Source organism: Pleurotus ostreatus, assembly GCF_014466165.1.
Source record: "Pleurotus ostreatus strain PC9 chromosome Unknown scaffold_1, whole genome shotgun sequence".
In the NCBI taxonomy this organism is placed as follows: Eukaryota; Fungi; Basidiomycota; class Agaricomycetes; order Agaricales; family Pleurotaceae; genus Pleurotus; species Pleurotus ostreatus.
Genome location: NW_023503156.1, coordinates 2,095,605 through 2,113,853, shown reverse-complemented (window position 1 = coordinate 2,113,853; position 18,249 = coordinate 2,095,605). Strand labels below are relative to the sequence as shown.

Below are 18,249 nucleotides of genomic sequence, written 5' to 3'. Positions count from 1 at the left end.
GGTAACTTGTATAAAGATTCGACAAGCAAAATCTAGATGGGTCAAGCATGTTTATAGTACAAATGGGAAGTCTATAGGCAACGACTTTGTTCATAGGAGCGAGGTATGATGGGGGTATAGATAAAAATGTCCTAGAATGCAGATTGTCCGAAACCAATGTGATATTGAGCCAGGCTCAAGAGAATTAGTTTAGAATATCAGTCGTTATATTCGTCATAGTGATCTTCTGCACGAAGACCAGTACCTGGGGAAAGCGGGCGCCATTCATCGACAATAACCTCTTCGTCTCCGTGAATAAAAGCGTCGACGATGGAGCTATTGATGGCCTTCTTGAGGTACGAGGTGCCTTCTTCGGCACTGTCCGATTCTTCCTCGTCGTCGTTGTCACCGAGGCCTTGCATTAGCCGCGAATATGCCTCCATGTTGATACGCCCTGGAACCCGGACTTGGTGCTTGTGCTTACCCGCCGCGTCTGGTGTGCGTGATCGCGAAGGTACTCTGTCCCCCTTGCTTATGTCAGTGTCGCATGGCGATATCTGCTCCCATATTGCCTGCAGCTGCGTCATCTCTTCGTCCGTTCGCAGCATCTGCTCCCATTCGCTATCGGATATGAGTTCGTCATCATGGACAGCGGACTCTCCACCGCGCGTAGTGGCGAGGAGCTGGAGGCGTGTCGGGGCCCGCACGACATCCGTAGATGGTGGCACGGTGAGCATGTATGTCATGAGGGATGGGGGACTGGGATTGAGCGGCGGCGGAGTACAAGTCAGGCCCGGCGGAGCTGCCTGACGCGGATTATCATCGTCATCATCGATAGGGACTGGGACTGAAGACAACGAGGAGGGAATCCGATGGGCAAGAGGATCTAGAATAAAGAGATGAGCATCTTCGAGCGATTTGTCGACCCTACGCTTTTTGCGAGGCGGCCCTAGAGGTGCTTTACCCGCGTCATCTTGGGCACTGTAAATGGAAGACGACGAAGACATTTCTGTGACATCGTTATCGAAGTCGCAGATAGCTTCACCATGATCAAAGGATACATTCTTCCTCAGTTCTTCGCGCTTCTGGACCCAAATATCCTCGTAGAACTGGATCATGTCTTTGATGGAGCGAGCAACAACTATTCGCCGAGCGACCTTCGCCCGTCCTTTCACAGTTTCATATTTATCGAGCCAAGGTATTTTGTCCACGCAGCCCAGAATTAGATCTGAAAGTAGTTTATATCTTGCCATCACAACAGAAGCTTGCCAGCTTGCTGTCGACGCGAGACATTGGGCCAATTCTTTGATATTGGGCAATGAAGAACGCGTCTCGGCTTCTGCAGCCAGTATGAGGAGAGCTGCAGCCGTGGGACCAGTGGGTAGTGTCGTGACTTCGCTGTCTTCACCTAGCCGATATATGATGTCGCTGAGGGATTGAACGGTTCGAATGACTGAGGGAATATGGAGCATACGCAACTTCTTAACCAACGTGGATGGAATGTTCGACGTTTCGGGGTTTCGGACAATGGAATTTAGGTGTAATTCCAAAGCAGGGACGTGCATGGCTGGGTCCACGGGGCTGAGGTTGTGGTTGAGTAGAGTAAGAACGGACATGAAAGTCCGAGTTAGAACAACTGGGGATTCTTCCAAGATGGAAGCTACATCACGTATTGCATCCGGTCGATTTGTTTCTCGAAGGGCGATGGCGAGACATGCGCCTGCAACGCGTTTGGCTGTTCTTCCCCAACGAAACTGCCCAGCGGCCATAGCTTGAGTGAACAAGATGATTACCCGTGGAGATAGACCGGGTACTGATAAGGCAGCACAGAATGATCTGATGAATTCGTGCATGGTGTACTGTATTGACATGAGGTAAACGTGAGTCAGTGACAAGATTAGACAATTGAGGAAGCAAAAGACATTTCAGGGCAATCGTGCCAATCATGTCGAGACTTACGGTGTTCCGGCTCTCTCTCGCCTCTTTCCCTTGACCTGCGAGGTCCCATCCTTGCCTGGTGCGGAAACTTTTGAGGGTGGTTGCGGCTGAGTTGGGATTCAGGAAATGATTCTGGCGAGTGTTCTCTGGCTGATCGATGTGGGACGAAAGCACAGACTGTGAAGGGTCCGTGAGGGTTCCACATGACTGGCAGATGGAGGAGGAGGCGTCCTCGTCCCATACGGTGGTTCCCCCGCATTCCCCACAATTACGGGACATCTGGGACAGGCCGTCATGCAAGTGCGGGAATAAGCTGTGATGGCGCTGAGAAGAAACGGAGTCGAGGAGCCCCTGAGACGACACGGTCTTCTTCTCACCACAAATCTGGAGACTGAGCTACTCTGGCAGGGGTCGTGGAGGCAACATGGATTCTGGATTGCGGCTGCCTTTTCTGGCTGATCAAGCGCCGCATTTCACATATATAATATCCACGCCTCCCATATTCCTCAGCTGGAGTTTCTTTTGACCCCATCTTTCAGCGAACAATGTCGACTCACCACCAGTTCGAATCCAAGCCCTCGACTGCCATACGGCGGAGGCTGTCGTCCAGTGTCTCTTCCAAGCAGAGGCCGAACATGACGACCACCTTCGCCAGCCTGACCGTGAGCCGCAGTATACTCCCCCACTCACGATCGCCGTTGATCAAGATCGTGTCATGTAGCCCATGTGGGCTGGTGTCGCGGGCACGCTCGTCAACAACAACACCCAGTATGAGATCGCGGTCACTGTGCACGATGGTGTGTACAGTACCGACTTCGCGTCGGTGATCATCCCTGTCACCTCAGGGGATACCGCGAAAAACAGCAAGGACATTGAGGCTCAGGTCCTCAACTTGATCCGCAAATTCTCTGCCGAGCATCTTTGCAAGTTCCTCGGCGCAGGCATCACTCTCGCCTTGCTGAAAGAGGTGTGTGGAGTGACCCCGCCTTCGATCACCCATTGACCCCTACGGCCCCTATCCGCGTAGTGTCCCAATCTGTGCACCCGTTTGTGGCTGGACATGGACATTGTGCCCATCGTATTCAACATCAAGCCATTCCACACTGACTCGGTTACGCGACCCAACATCAAACACCGTATTTCCTCCACCACCGGTTCATACGTGCCGTCTGGCTCGGAGACACCCACGGTCTACGTCGAAGCAGCACACCTCGGCGATCCCAGCCATTTGAGCCCGAATGCTGCTCAGAAGCTACCCATTCCGCGCACTCTCGACGAACAGTCTGACTCTGCCGCCCGAAAATGCTTGATGTACTTCGGTCCTAACAACAACCCGCGTCTCAGCATTGGCGCTCGCAACCAAGTAACCGTTGACGCTGGAGGCAAAATCCACTTGATCGACGATCTCGAAGAATACCGTAAGACGGTAGGAACAGGAACTTGGAACGCCGTAATCAAGCTTGCCGATGAGCTGCGCGAGAAGAAGGTCAAGATTGGATTCTTCTCATCCACTCCACAAGGAGGTATGGTCGCCCATTGTTCTATTCGAGTTACTTTCACTTACGATGTTGGGAAATAGGTGGTGTTGCTCTCGTAAGGCATCTCCACTGTTTCCCAAATTACATGAATCTTGATTGTGATTGTAGATGAGACATGCCTTGATCCGATTCCTGACTGCTCTCGACGTTGATGTTGCTTGGTACGGATATCACCGTTATCAGGTCCCGCGCTGTACTGATCTTTCCACACAACGTGAATAGGTACGTCCCGAACCCTTCGCCACAAGTGTTCAGGACCACCAAGAACAACCACAACATCCTTCAAGGCGTTGCAGCACCTGATCTCCGTCTCACCCAGGAGGCGAAGGACGCTTTCGACGCGTGGATCCTGAAGAATGGTCTGCGTTGGACAGCTGAAGGAGGTCCACTAGCACCTGGTGGCGTGGATGTTGTCTTCATCGGTATAAATCTAGCTTTGTTCGTTATCTATACACGCTCACGCGCGCTGGCCAGATGACCCACAAATGCCTGGCCTCATTCCTTTGATTAAGAAAGTTCGCCCCGAGGTGCCGATCGTTTACAGGTCCCATATTGAGATCCGTAGTGACTTGGTTCACGTCGCTGGCTCACCACAAGAGGAAGTATGGAAGTATCTCTGGAACAACATCCAACTCGCAGACCTGTTCATCAGTGAGGCACTTCCCATGCTCCTGTGTCGTTGCTCACCACTTTCTCATAGGTCACCCCGTCAGCAAATTTGTGCCTAGTGATGTACCTATTGAGAAGCTCGCTCTCCTCGGTGCTGCCACTGACTGGTAGGGTAATTCCAGAATTTCTATATTTAGGTTACTGATTTTAGTGTCACAGGCTCGATGGGTTGAACAAAGATTTGGACCCTTGGGATTCCCAATTCTACATGGGAGAGTTCCGTAGCCTTTGTGCCAAAGAGAAGATGGTTGAACTCGACTGGCCCACTCGCGACTATATCGTCCAGGTTGCCCGGTTCGATCCCTCTAAAGGTATTCCCAACGTTGTCGACTCGTACTACAAATTCCGCAACCTTTTGCGAACCCGCTCGCCGGAGATGGAGTTGTCTGATCATCCTCAGTTGTTGATCTGTGGTCACGGAGCTGTCGATGATCCAGATGCCAGCATCATCTACGATCAAATCATGGCACTCGTCAACTCTGACCCGTACAAGGAGTACGCCCATGACATCGTTGTTATGCGTCTCCCTCCCAGCGACGAACGTAAGTATCTTCTTGGTTATTTGCTACACAAATACTGACTTCTGTTCCAGTACTCAACGCCATGATGGCTAACTCGAGAATCGCCCTCCAACTTTCTACCCGTGAAGGTTTCGAAGTCAAGGTCTCTGAAGCCCTCCACACTGGCAAACCCGTCATCGCATGCCGCACTGGCGGTATCCCTCTCCAAATCCAACACGGCAAATCTGGATACCTCACTACCCCTGGAGACAACGACGCCGTTGCTGGATATCTCTACGATCTATACACCGATGAGGCTTTGTACCGCAGGATGAGCGACTTTGCCAGAACCCATGTCTCTGATGAAGTGGGCACTGTCGGTAACGCCGCCGCTTGGTTGTACCTTGCTGTCATGTACAGCCGTGGTGAGAAGATCAAGCCTAATGGTGCTTGGATCAACGGTACGTCTCGTTGTTGGCCTCGTTCAAAAGGCAAGCCCTGAATTAGTGTATAGATCTTCTCCGTGAAGAGACTGGTGAGCCGTACAAGGAGGGCGAGACCAAGCTTCCCCGCACAAAACTCGACATGCAAGGATAGAGATGCGGTGTATCGTCGTAGACATCTCATGTGTAAATGTACATCGTAGAATCTGTATAAGTAGCACTTACCACCCGAATCGAATGTGACTCACAGTTACGCGTGACGTTGTAGAACGCGTCGCGTCTAAATTGCCACTGCTTGAGACTCAGCCACCACTACACTATGCAAATGGAAGTCGAATTTCCTCCCTCCCTCAACTTCTCCAACAAACGAAGTCGTTCCAGCAGCCCTGCTCCACATGAACGTCCTACAGTCAGTAAAGGAAGCCCTATGCCGAGAGCTGCCCAGCTAATTCTTCCTAGAAACGCCTCTTCCTCAACCACGCTGAGTCAGAGGCCTTCAATGGTTTCGATCACACTCCGCCTATGTCGCTGAGTGGTAGCTCGCGGAATGGTAGCCGTCAACCTTCCGAAGATTGGGTGCGACAAGCCAACGACCTGCGCATCGACAGCCCTCTAACGACCGATCCAATGAATGAAGCATTGCAGGGGACAATAGTAGAGCGATATCCAATTACTGATGAGGACGTTATGATGGTGAGCTTTGTCGTTTGTGTTGACATCCTTTTGCCCACACATGGTGGACTAGGACGTTGCCATGATTTCGAGCCAACAGATGAAAGAAGACGCTGAGCCACCATCCAACCCTACCTCTGCGAGCGCAATTCTTCCACCTCCCTTCCTTGCAGAAACTCCGCTTGCTCAGCAGGACTCTTCCTTACTTGCTGTGCCGTCTGTCCCTCGCTTCCAACCCCAGGGGGACCCCAAACCGAGACCACGCATGACCATGGGTCCCCGTGCAGGCTGTGAAAAGTGCCAGCTTGGTGTGAAAGGACATTGGATGCACCTATCGTAGGAAACACACTTGATTATTGACTTGCATTCTCCTTTTACCATATAGCATCATCGTATTTTCGCTTTCATGCACTCATTGTACCATACATACCACCATACCATACATTTCCTTTCTGCGCGCCGAGACTGCTAGCCCCTGACGCACCTCTGAAGCTCGATCAAGATGATCGGAACAAGCAACAGTAAATAGACCATCAAAAAATTGGGCGCTTGATACTTTGCTCGTCGTGGCAAATGTCGACAACGCTTCCTCTTTTCTGGCATCTCTCCTCGAATTCCAAGCAGGAGCGTATTGATGCGTCGCTGAAGCTTATCACAGCTTTAAATCAATTCCAAGCTCAATTTACGCCCAAGGTCGATGCCCGTGGCAGCGGCGACGATGAGTCGGACAAGGAGGATGCGGAGGCCGAAGGGCTGGACGCGTTGAATGCACATGATGTGGTTTACTCGATTCGCAGACTTATAAGGGGACTTTCGAGCCCGAGAGAGAGCAGTCGCCTCGGTTTTGCGGTCGCTTTGACGGAGGTACTTGTTATTTCGGAATATTCTCATGTGATGCTCACGGCGAAGTTTATTGTAGCTTTTGTCTCAATTGGAGACTGTAACATGCTCGCAGATCCTCTCCCTAATACTGGACAACTCTAAACCTCCAACCTCGGCAACTGGACAAGAAGAACGAGACTCATTATTCGCCCGTCTATTCGGACTTACATCTGTAATCCAATCTCGCCTGTTGGTTAACACGAAGGCCCTATCCGCTTCAGCATCGTCTACCACTGCTATTTCTGATATCGGAACGTTCAATGAAGTAATTTCTCAGCTGCTGATATTGGGAGAGAAGAAATCGTGGTTGCGAGAAAGTGCATGGTGGAGTATCAGTTTGGCGGTCGACGTGTTGGAAGCCTCAGATGTACCATGGAAGAAGGAGGCAGTCAAGTCAACTATCGACAAGCTTCTCGTCGAGCAGCAGCATTGGTCACCAGAGAAGATTGCTTTGGCCCTGAAGCTACAAACCCAATATCCTGCGCATGACTGGAAAGCGTTATTGGCACCAACGTTCAAGAATCCACAGCTTCTCAGCAATGCCAACCTTCTGAATATAGCGCGATTAATGAAGGCATGGTTGACACCGAACGCGATATACCCCATATTAATACCATTCATCTGTACAGGAGTCAAGTCACGAAGACGACGAAAATGAAGGCTCAAAATCCGTGGCTGGTGGTTGGAAACCTCAAATTCACTTTGCTTGGAAGGCCATCCTCGACCGCTTCTTTGCCTCAGAGAGTCCAAGTCCACCTGTATCCTTCCAAGAATTCTTCCGAGTCGTCGTTGATGGTACGTTGTCTGCATACGAAGTTCTTATTCCATATTAATTGACTTATAATGCTGCAGAATCTCTTTTTGCCTCAAATTCGTCACCACAGCGTAAATACTGGGGATTCCAGGTCTTTCAAGCGGCTTTGCCGCGCTTAGATGGGACTACTTTATCGATGCTGTTCACCAAGAACTTCATGAGGACTTGGATTAATCATCTATCACATCAAGATAGGTACCTGCACAAGGCTGCCAAGCAAGTAGTAAGGGCAATCTACGTTACTTTACTCTGTATTTGTGTACTCATCTCGTATCTTCCAGGCCACCGATATTCAAGCAACTGTCAAAAACAACCCTCGACTTGGTTTCGCGCTCGTTCTTCAACTCACTGGCGTCAACGGTAACAGACAGTTTGATCGTTTGACAAAGACCAAGACAGTCGAGACTATCCTTACCTCGATGGACGCCGAAGGCATCCAACATTATATCGAATATCTATTCAAGCAAATGGACGACACCCCTGCCGAGTAAGTATACTTTTGGCACCGCTGAATATCACTAATCTTACGCAGGGAGGACATCCAAGGAAGAGACGCAAGACGATCGTGGGTCATTGATCAGATAGCAGCGTTGGTCCGCAACGGTTCTGTCCCAAAGAATGACAAATGGGTTCAAGATATTCTGGATTGGCTAGTTGTAAACGGTCTCTTTGTTTATAAGAAGGCCACAGACAAAACGGCTATCTTGCCGACACAAAATCTCTCAGACGAACTACGTCAGGACTGCCGCACGCGACTGCTGACATGCCTCGGGGAACTTACGAACCAAACTGCCACCATTAAAGGTATGCAAGGCCTATTCTTCCTATGTTGCTTCTGGTTCTCAGTTGTCTGGGATAGGCGACGCTAAATCGGCCAAAATTCCCGGAGTCGCATCCGATGGTCAATTCTGGGTGTGCAGGGCCTTATCGACAATCACGAAGATGGAGGGCCTGAAAAAATATGTCAAACCGAGTAATGCATTCGACGAAGAGAACAGACAAGTTATTGCATCAGCGAACGAGACTTTGGTCATGCTGCAGAAGGTGATTCAAGATTTCACGTAGGCCGACTATCTCTAAATTCTTGTCCAGAAATCGGCGGATCAAATGACAGCCAAAGGCGCTGAGCTTTTACTTGCAGCCACGGTTGTTCAACAATACTGTGCGGATATTCCTGACTTTGACACCCTCAGCGTAAGTTATGACTTTCTTAAATTCCCTTTACCGTTCTACTACGATTTGTTCCTCCAGGCCTGCATTGACGGAATCACGAAAATGTTTCCCGAGAAGAAGAAAAAGTCGAAGAAAGATAAAGTCGAGACAACCGACCCCGAACCCATTGACATACTGGTCGACGTAATAATTGGATTCATGGAGCGTTCTACGAATTATCTCCGTACTGTCGGCAGCCAGGTCTTTGGGTTGCTGTCCGAATCTGTCACAAGTACGACCGTCGATCTGATCCTCACAGTAAGTGGCTCAGTGACAACGGCCTTGCGCTACTGTTTACACCGATCGCGTTCAGCAACTAGAACGCCGGGATCCAGCACCCGTCGATGATGAGGATGATGATGATGATGAAGGAGACGAAGAAGAAGACGAAGGAGCTGATGAAGAGGCATCAACAAAAGAGGACCATTCAGAAGAAGAGGATGAGGACGGGGACGAGGAAGAAGAGGACCTAGAAACCCGGCGAAAGATAGAAGATGCGTTACGGGCTAATGGTCTCGCAGACGACGAGGACGAGGACGAGGACTTGATGGATGACGACCAGATGATGGCCATAGACGAGCAGCTTGCAGAAATATTCCGCTCTCGAGCAAATGAGAAGCATGGCAAAGGTAAACTGATTTTCGCATCTGATCGCAATACAACACACTGACCCTTCTGTCAAAAGACACTAACGCACAGCGAGAAGCCACGCATTTCAAAAATCGTGTTCTAGATCTCGTGGAAATGTTCATAAAGAAGCAACCATCTAGTCAACTGGTCCTACGCTTTATATTACCTTTGGCAGATCTTGTCGCTGGTTGCGGATCGGACGAGCAACAGTTGGCCGATAAGGCAAGAGGCATCCTTCAATCTCGCATCGGCAAAGCCAAGGAGCTGCCGCTGGAGCCGGACGTGAAGGACACCACCAATGCCCTCAGCGAACTTCACACTCGCGCCAGGAAGCCTCGCTACTCAAGTCTTCTTGGAGCCCTCAGCCAATGCAGCCTTTATGCGTCGAAAATATTGATTATTGCCGACTCCGAAGCATCCGTTCTCAAGGAATACAAGGACTCGTTGACCGACTTCATGACGCGAAAGGGATCTGCTTTCAACCCGGCCTTCTTCCAAGATTTCATACAACGCTTCCCTTCTTCGGGCTGGAAGCTTGGTGACGATCTGCTAGACCTATCTTCAAGATCTGTCAACGTATATCGACAGTGCCAAGCCTATCATCTGGTCCATGTGATGGTATCTCAACTCCCCAAGCTCGTAAGTATCTAATCTACCGTTCCCCTGGGTTGGGTAACTGAGTTGACACTCCTTAGGATCAGGCTGATCGCCCAAGTAAAGTTGAAAGCTTCATGCCCAATTTACGCAAGGCTTTGTACGACGTCATTTCATCCGCCGCTGAAGAGAAGCTTGTCCTTTCCACATCACAAATGAAAGAGCTCTTCAAGTTGGGATTGCTGGCTGAGCGACAGACATCTGTCAATGTTCCTGATGGCGCGGAGGGTATCTGGTTACCTGAAACATGGACTACATTACAATCAAAAATTTCCGCTGCACCACGATACAAGAGTTCCCCTGCGCTGGCGACTATGTGTGGTCGGATGGGGAAAGTGACCAAGAAAGCTGCCCAAAAACGAAAAGCCGCAGAAGCCACGGGCGAGGAGAGTACCGCCCCAAAACCAAAGCGCAAGAAAAAATAGAACTATGCATCTCAACGATCTAATTATTAAATGTTATACTGAGATGTACCGCTCTGATGCTTTCCAATAATTGCTCTACTTCATGGCTATCTACTGGTTCTGGGTTGAAGAAGCATTTTCTAATTGCGCCCACGGCCTTGCGTGTTCTGGAGCAAGTAGTTGTGATGATGATGAGTCGCTGGGGTTCGCTTCTCATGAAAGGTGTACTCACCGATTTTCGGCCTTCCGCCGCTCGACATCGATCTGCAAGGACGACGCTTTTGCGGCAGCCGTCTGTAATATAGATTCCGGCAATCCAGCTAACCGTCCACACTCTACTCCAAAGGAATCTGCATGGTTCAACATTAGCTTCGCGAAGCGTGTGGTTGGAATGAGAACATACGTTGTGATAGTCCTGGCGTAAGAGAGTAGAAGAAAGTGACATCTTTAATGCCGTCCACGCGATCCTCTGCATCGTAACGCATGTGGAGGTTCTGTAGTTTGGACGGATATTTGTCCTCGAGCTCCCTTGCGATAGAGGGGTAATGTGTAATGAACAGCGTCTTACAGTCAGTGACATCGACTAGGTGCTGTAGCACACCACTCGCAATTGCCATCTAGAGAGCAAGTCAACGAGTGATTAACTGAATGATAGGGAGAGCATTACCCCGTCAAACGTGGAAGTCCCTCTGCCTAGCTCATCGAGAATAACCAAGCTTCTCTGGGTTGCGAGTTGCAATATCTCACTAGTTTCTGTCATTTCGACCATGAAGGTTGATCGACCTCTCGACAAGTCATCAGAGGCTTGTTGTTCAGTTCCGAGCAGTCAGTAAGTTAGCATGGGTGATGACTGGAAAGACCTCACCTCCCATCCGAGTGAGAATTGCATCCACAAGACCGAGCTTCAACGAAGCTGCTGGTACATATGAACCAATTTGGGCCATGAGCACAATGAGAGCCACCATCCTGACACAAGAGCTCTTCCTAGAATAAGGACATCAATACTATCCAGAAATCCATTCAAAAAGCCATACCCTCCCATATTTGGGCCCGTGATGATCTTGCTCTTGGGTTCACGGACACCCATGTCGACGCTGTTCGCTACGAAAGGGTCCGAACTGAGTTTTTCGATCATAGGATGACGTCCATCTACGATCTCAAGGGCGTCGCCATCTATAAATTCTGGCCGAGAGTAATCGTTTTCCAGTGCAACCTTCGTCAAACTCAACAAGCAATCAGCGATAGCTAACTGATTCACAGCGTGCCTGAGCACGCCGTAATAATCATCGGTAATTTCCTTCAGGAACGATATATACGCCCGATGAGCCTCCCTCTGCCAGACCGAAAAATATTAACAATGGTAAGGTAAAGGCAGGGAAAACTTACTTGGATCGCTTCAGTGAATTGTGCGCGTTTCTGAAGCAATCGCTTCGCTTGAGGTGTGTGATATCTCTTGACGATTTTCGTCCTAGACCACCAATTCAACGCCGGCGAAAAATACACCAAACAACATTAACATACCCAGACATGAATATCCAATCATCAGGGACTGGTATGTTATCTGCCTTCTTCAGCTCAATGAGACACTGCGTGGCTGACATCTGAATAGAGGATCCTCGTAGAGATGGCGAAGGAACTTACTTCTTCACCTAGATGAGAAGCCCATTTAAGGGAGGGCCGCCGTAAAGCTTTCTGGACTATGCTTAGAGGTCAGCAACGAAGGCACTCATTTGAAGGAGACGAGTTATATACCTGCCTTCAACTCGTCCAAGATGTCTACTTCGTTGAGGTCCAAGCCCTGGGAATGCATTAATATCTGTAATCTCTTACACACGAGAGACTTACCAAGGTCAAGTCATTGAGCTCGGGAAACTTCTCGATGTCAGTCCACATCTCGACCCTCTTGCCTTCCTCCGCCTTTTTCAGAATGATTTGGCTCATCGTATCCTTGATAGGTTGCTTGATTTTCGGAAGCGCGAATATGATGTCGTTGAGGATGTCAGATTTGAAGCCAACTTGAGAAGGGGTGTCCACAGCTACAAATGCATCGCCGATTTTTTGGAATGCGCGCAATAGAAGTGCTAATTCGCGAGGAGTACACTAACACCAATGCTAGTCAGATAAGGGTGCCGTAGATTGTTAGCGAGAGCACTGACTTGACCGTATTGTATTCGACAAAGACCTTTGGCTAGATCAGGTAGTTTGGAGAGAACAGCCTGTAGCCCGGCTAGATGTCCGTGATTTGTCGTCTTGAGTTCTTCAACTGCATCAACACGAGCCTCCAATGCCCTATTTATTCAAGATTAGCAACATAACTTTGAACTGTTTACCAATTGATACTTGCGCTTTGTCGATCAAGGGCCTTCCCACCCAGTGCCGCAATAGCCGTGCTCCAAACTTGGTCTTAGTACGATCCAGCACCGAGATGAGAGAGCCTTTGGTCGTGAAGTCGGTTTCGTTACGGTAGATTTCAAGGTTGGCAAGGGTATTGGCTGCCAGCAGCATATGCGTCTTGGTCATAAAGTGGGTGAAGAACTTGGTTTCGCGAAACGCGTCTGCGATACCGAAAGCGGAAAGGTGTTTTATGGCGTGTCCGAGTGTGACTACGACTTGTTGAGGGAAGCCAGTAACGGTGGCCAGCAGTTCTCCTGTTAGATATCAACATGAGTTAGTAGCGCGTAGCATAATCAACTTGTGAAGGCATTCATACCGGAACGAAAGCTCTCCGAAGCACCCGCAGCATTGTCCTTGTCCGTATAAAATTCGGTAATCACTTTGAAAGCGTCCGTGTAGCTGAGTTTCGCCGCGAATCGTTCCACGGGGGTTCTACGGCCTGTTGGAGACATGCTAAAGTAGCATCACCCACTGCTCATGGTTATCAGCCGGACAGAGAACTTACGTCGTGAAATGCGCCAACATCTTCTCCGTGGCCTTTGATAACTCTGCGGGGAGGAGGAGTTCCGCTGGCTGCGTATGTGCGAGTCGAGTCTTGATTGAACCCAAGCATCACAGGTCGACAGTGAGCAGTGAAGTCTATTAACATACCTCAAGTTCTATCCGCATCGGTCCATCTTGTGATTCACCCCACGTTAGTCACCGGTTGAAGTTTAAGCTATAATGGAGAAGTACCTTCAAACTCATCCCAAGTGACATCACCGGTGTGTGGACAGACAGTGATCATCGCGATGTTCACGTTCACTTTCGTAGCACCCTTTTTGGATTTCTCTATGAGGCACATTAACGGGGGAGATATGTACTTGTCCGTATCATCAACGGAATCAATTTCGTCGACATATCTGCGGGACATATTTAGGCCAATATTGTTCAATTCAGAACGGGACTCACGTTGCTGCTGTGTAAAGGTGCGTGAGCTTTCGCTCAAAGACATCGTTTCTTGTGTCGCTGACCTTCTTCAGCGCAGCGGTTTCCGTCTGTTGCACAATTCCAACTCTATGTCCTTGAGACAGAAGGCTATACACAGTTGCCCTTAGCATGGCTTAAGCACTGACGGCATACAAACGAACTTCTTAAGATGAATATTCAGCCGGTCGACTGGAATGAAAGCAACCGAGAAATTCCGGTCGGGGTAACAAGCTACACCAAGTGTTTTCGAAGCTATCTATGGATCAAGGTAACAATATAAACACACGAGAGAACATCGTATCATGGCTACTTACTTCCGCGTCTTCCCCGAAGAACTTGTACTTGTAGCCTATTTCCACCATCAGAAGTGTCCCCGGATTATCGGCCTTCAACTTCAGGATCTACATACACCACGGTGTAAAGTGAGGTCATCTGATTCATGAGAGTGCTTACTTGTTCCTCCAACGGTGTATAAGTCTGCCCACTGGGTCCAACTCTCTCCGGAGCCTTTGATACCACCTTGCGGACTGGGGGCGCCTTAATCTTCTTCCCTTTTGACTTCTTGGGGAACAATGCCGTCAACTCATTGAAAGCCTGGTCACCGTCCGATGGCGGCGAGCCTAAGCCAGAACTTATAGGACTGGCCGTGAATTCCTCTTGTGGTTCTTGTGCTCTGCCTTTGCCCTTCGAGGCTTTCGGCGTCGACGGTGGTTCTCCACCCACCTGGCTGCTGGTGAGCAGCTTTCGGCGAAATGCCTCCCGGACCTCAGGCAGCACAGCGGTCGCATCACCAGTAGTCACAGTCTTCAGGGGCGAGGGCGTGAATCGCCATCGCTCCACCGAAGGTCTACCAGCCGCACGCTGGCCCTGCGAGGAAGCAGGTGCCGTCGTAGTCCGAGCGCGTTTCTGAGCCCTCTGGGAGCGCGGTTCCGCATCATCACTGTCCGACTGCGTTAGGTCGATCACCTCCGAGCCTGCGCGTTTCCTGCTAGGCGGCGAGAAATATTTAGAAATGGGGATTTGGGAATTACTCGCGCGAGGGGACATGGTGGTTCCGATAGAAGGAGGAACATTCGATTGAGTCTTGACAGATAGGACCGCGTACTAGCCACAACAACCCCTTTGGTCGTCGTGCGACATAAGAAGAATTGGATAAGCGCCCAATTATTCTTGGACGCGTCGGCGAAGAGCACGTGGCGTATTGGTCTGCTTCCGCCACAAAAATGCTGCGATCTTCCCTTCAACTTTGCTCGCCTCGGAGAGCACCCGTCGGCAGCCAGGCGCTGCGCTGCATGCGATGGAACTCATCTCTCGCAGCAGAGACCACCCGTCCAGACGGGCCGGTCATTTCAGAAACCAACCGTACGCGACATATTCTGTTTTCTCAAATTCTATTACTCATTCATACTCTTGAACGTGTTCTGGCTAACGTAGGTGCTGAAGCGACGTTGAAGCGGTTCTGGAAGACGGTCGGAATCGATACGCACGGCGACTCGCTTGCGGTCACCTTGGATAAACGGGCCTTGAAAACGCCCTCGGGGAATAAGATGCTGCTCCCGCAGAACAAGCGGCTCGTCGCAACGCTCATCGCTGGGGAATGGGACAGCCAAGAAACGATGCTGAAGCCGCATGCTTTGCCTATGGTACGTTGACGGCAGTTAACGCTGCTGAATATTCTATCCTAACCAACTACATACGCCAAGACTTCGATAGCTTCCCGAGCTTTGGACGCAATGTCGGATGAACAGACGCGCCATGACGTGCGTGATGCGTTGTTAAAGTACTTGGACACCGATACAATCTGGTATGTCTCCCGTCTCGGACCGACCTTTCTCCGACTTACCATTTTGAATAGCTTTCACCAAGAAGAGCCTCCGCTGCTTGCAGAGCTGCAGTCCACGCACTGGGTGCCTTTGTTAGAATGGGCTAGATCGACGTTTGATGTCGAGATCCAGACGTCCGAATCCATCCTGCTGAGCGAGCAGCCCGAGGAGACTAAACGCAAACTTGGCGCGGTGCTGGATACGTTTGATCCATGGGAGATGGCTGGTTAGTGCACATCCCTTCATATCGGAATGCCGGGCAGCAAGCTAACTAACTTTCGACGCGAAGCCATGGAGCGGGCCACGTACACCACCAAGTCGTTCTTAATAGCCCTTGCCCTCGTCAAGAAGCAGCTGAGCATAGAGCAGGCCGCTAAGGCTGCGCAGATCGAGGTGGACAGCCAAATCCAGCGCTGGGGAGAAGTCGAAGACTGTGAGCGTGTTCTCGTTCCGAAAAGGAATATCTCACAAAAACAAAAACCTTTTAGCGCATGACGTTGACTTCCACGATGTCCGGAGGCAGCTTGGCAGTGCTGCATGTCTATTATCGTATACTTAATCACCCGGCCTGAAAGAGGTCTTTAACTCGTCATGTGCGTGATATGAATGCCTGGACAAAGACATACCGCGGCTTCCATCAAACTCTCCATCCACGGCCCCATTCTATCGTCCTTCCGCTTTCACTCGCTCTTTCTCAATTGCGGGGGGTGGCACCACTCCCTGGAATCTGACCCGCTGATTTGGTTGGTTTCTCCCATCGGGGCTTATGCTGTTCTAATCTTTCCTGGAATCCACCTTGAAACGGAGTTTTGATACCATCCGCGCTACAGCAGCACCACTTGTCATCGAGCTGCTGTAGTCAATTGAACCTAAACTAATGGAGATGCGGGCCCAGAACCTGCTTTCCTGGGGTGCTGCTCGATGTTCGTGCCATGCTAACCTTGTTTCGTATCTCGAGATTGGGACATTCATCACGCCAGCTATACTCAAGCTGATAGTAATGTGCCTTCGACATACACACTCAGCCTTGGGCAGTGCGATAGACTCACCAGCTGACCGGTGTGTGTGCTTCTCTTTCGTGAGCAGCCCTCCTTCGAGACCTGAGCCTGATCCCTTCTTCGCTTAGGCTTACGGCGGAAGACAGATGAGATCAAAAGGCACCGTACACGTTGCTCGCTCGCTAGATATCCAGACGAGCGGATCCACCGCACGGCCCGTCTTTGGGTGACAATCAGCACTCAGAAGAAACCAATGTCGCAAGTGACACTCTACGACCCACGCAGGCGCCGAACGACTCGCCGTTTGATAGCGAACTCGCCAAGGCCCAAGGGCGCCGGCAAGAATAGCTATCTCAGCCACATTTCGCTTCTGCCGTTCTCGTCGAGCCTGCGAAGCTAAAGGCAAAGTTTGTGCGTTACGTAGGTGTGCGTGCACGACCAGATAGGACGTTTGCGTTACTGAGTAGCCGGCACGTGCTTGAATGCCACTGCGTCGCTGCAAATAACTTTGACCGGATCTTATACAGGCCGGCCTGCGATCTGTGAGGGGGTGGCATGTGAATCAGGGCTATACCCGCTCGACCAATGAAATGGGCGACCTCATGACGGAGCCTTGTCGGACAATTTCCCCGCTTTGCGTTTTCACGACCCATACGACCACTATATAAACCGACCACCTCTTTCATCCGTTGTACCAAGTCCAAAAACCCCTCACGCGAACTTTAGCCCTTTCTACCAACTCGCAACTCGAACTCGTCCGAAATAATGGCACAATCCTCGCTGCTCGACTCGTTCGACCCCTTCGCCACGCACCCGTTCACCAATATTTCTGGTGTCATCCCCCAGCCGCCTGCACCGTCGCGCTACGCGATCCCCCAGCGACCCCGCGCGTCCACGTCGCAGACATCGTCGGCGTCGTCCTCCCCATCATCATCACAGGGCTCGTCACCCACCCTCCAATCACCACAACCGCGACCATTCGCTTCGTCGCCCCCTCAGCCTGTCTTTGTGCCATTCAGGCAGGAGACGTCGTCACCAGACCTGGTGTTGAAGAAGAAGGGGCTCCGATACTGAGGGACCCCACAATGATTACGACCGTTACGCATTACCATACCCCATGTGAGTACCTGTATCCTGAGCGGTATTGTCTTGTGGCTGAGACGAAACAGGACCTCTGGCTCGACTGCTTGTCATCTGAACACCGTATACCTCCAAACCAGTTACCATTAATGAACTGTCCATAAACTATCGTATTTGTGGTGCAATGTACAACATTTTTTTCCGTTCTGAATACGGGTGACTCGAGTCTTTGAAAGAGGTAACATGTGAGGTGCAGATCGTCCCAAAACGCAATGCGGAAGCACGTCGCGTTGGATACACTGCTCCATTCGCGTCATGGGATGAGGAGACGGGACCCGGACGCGTGCACACGGCCGTCGTCGCTGTATACGAATTGCAGAGAATGATGGATACTGGATGCAGGGTTCGTGGTTGGAAACTGACGGAATGTGGACAAACGCGGCTGGAGAAGCAGAGAAAGACCGGAGGCAAAAGAATCCGTCTGATGCATGAAGCGAATTGATTGCGAGTTGATTGCGAGCGGTGGAATGTCATCGAATTTTGGTGAAGAAAGCAGGACTGGACGACAGGATAATGCTCGGGCTGGAGACGGCGCACCGTGGCGGAACGCGCATGAAAAGGGGCCGCGGTTCGACCGGTTCCGGGGCTGA

The 18,249-nt window shown here is 50.5% G+C and overlaps 7 protein-coding genes across 7 annotated transcripts; 5 read left to right on the top strand and 2 right to left on the bottom strand.

The window, feature by feature from the left end:
- Positions 1-197: 197 nt before the first annotated feature.
- On the bottom strand, positions 198-2,196 carry PC9H_000721 (uncharacterized protein; the record flags this gene model as incomplete). Its single annotated transcript, XM_036770376.1, has 2 exons — positions 198-1,838; positions 1,939-2,196. The coding sequence occupies 2 exons, from the start codon at positions 2,194-2,196 to the stop codon at positions 198-200; spliced, it is 1,899 nt and encodes a 632-aa protein (XP_036636221.1).
- A 266-nt stretch (positions 2,197-2,462) lies between these two features.
- PC9H_000720 (uncharacterized protein) lies at positions 2,463-5,221 on the top strand (the record flags this gene model as incomplete). Its single annotated transcript, XM_036770375.1, has 11 exons — positions 2,463-2,579; positions 2,639-2,884; positions 2,945-3,440; positions 3,497-3,510; positions 3,564-3,616; positions 3,678-3,877; positions 3,930-4,106; positions 4,156-4,231; positions 4,284-4,666; positions 4,717-5,085; positions 5,139-5,221. 11 exons carry the CDS (start codon positions 2,463-2,465, stop codon positions 5,219-5,221), a joined length of 2,214 nt encoding a protein of 737 aa, XP_036636220.1.
- A 165-nt stretch (positions 5,222-5,386) lies between these two features.
- Positions 5,387-6,079, top strand: PC9H_000719 (uncharacterized protein; the record flags this gene model as incomplete). The annotated part of the gene is made up of 3 exons (XM_036770374.1): positions 5,387-5,476; positions 5,527-5,760; positions 5,813-6,079. 3 exons carry the CDS (start codon positions 5,387-5,389, stop codon positions 6,077-6,079), a joined length of 591 nt encoding a protein of 196 aa, XP_036636219.1.
- Positions 6,080-6,312: 233 nt separating this feature from the next.
- POL5 (DNA-directed DNA polymerase) lies at positions 6,313-10,356 on the top strand (the record flags this gene model as incomplete). Its single annotated transcript, XM_036770373.1, has 12 exons — positions 6,313-6,603; positions 6,659-7,200; positions 7,259-7,416; positions 7,474-7,658; positions 7,717-7,922; positions 7,968-8,239; positions 8,295-8,479; positions 8,528-8,629; positions 8,687-8,905; positions 8,961-9,276; positions 9,333-9,916; positions 9,973-10,356. 12 exons carry the CDS (start codon positions 6,313-6,315, stop codon positions 10,354-10,356), a joined length of 3,444 nt encoding a protein of 1,147 aa, XP_036636218.1.
- Positions 10,357-10,375: 19 nt separating this feature from the next.
- On the bottom strand, positions 10,376-14,745 carry MSH3 (Mismatch repair protein msh3; the record flags this gene model as incomplete). The annotated part of the gene is made up of 21 exons (XM_036770372.1): positions 10,376-10,502; positions 10,568-10,685; positions 10,739-10,952; positions 11,003-11,139; positions 11,201-11,319; positions 11,370-11,668; positions 11,722-11,803; positions 11,857-11,921; positions 11,977-12,032; positions 12,088-12,133; positions 12,181-12,435; positions 12,492-12,614; positions 12,676-12,983; positions 13,046-13,182; positions 13,235-13,323; positions 13,381-13,406; positions 13,465-13,631; positions 13,681-13,806; positions 13,860-13,954; positions 14,013-14,099; positions 14,152-14,745. 21 exons carry the CDS (start codon positions 14,743-14,745, stop codon positions 10,376-10,378), a joined length of 3,270 nt encoding a protein of 1,089 aa, XP_036636217.1.
- A 245-nt stretch (positions 14,746-14,990) lies between these two features.
- ATP12 (ATP synthase complex assembly protein atp12) lies at positions 14,991-16,080 on the top strand (the record flags this gene model as incomplete). Its single annotated transcript, XM_036770371.1, has 6 exons — positions 14,991-15,060; positions 15,133-15,341; positions 15,402-15,502; positions 15,554-15,747; positions 15,811-15,954; positions 16,010-16,080. 6 exons carry the CDS (start codon positions 14,991-14,993, stop codon positions 16,078-16,080), a joined length of 789 nt encoding a protein of 262 aa, XP_036636216.1.
- A 1,204-nt stretch (positions 16,081-17,284) lies between these two features.
- On the top strand, positions 17,285-17,593 carry PC9H_000715 (uncharacterized protein; the record flags this gene model as incomplete). The annotated part of the gene is made up of 1 exon (XM_036770370.1): positions 17,285-17,593. One exon carries the CDS (start codon positions 17,285-17,287, stop codon positions 17,591-17,593), a length of 309 nt encoding a protein of 102 aa, XP_036636215.1.
- Between the last annotated feature and the right edge of the window lie 656 nt (positions 17,594-18,249).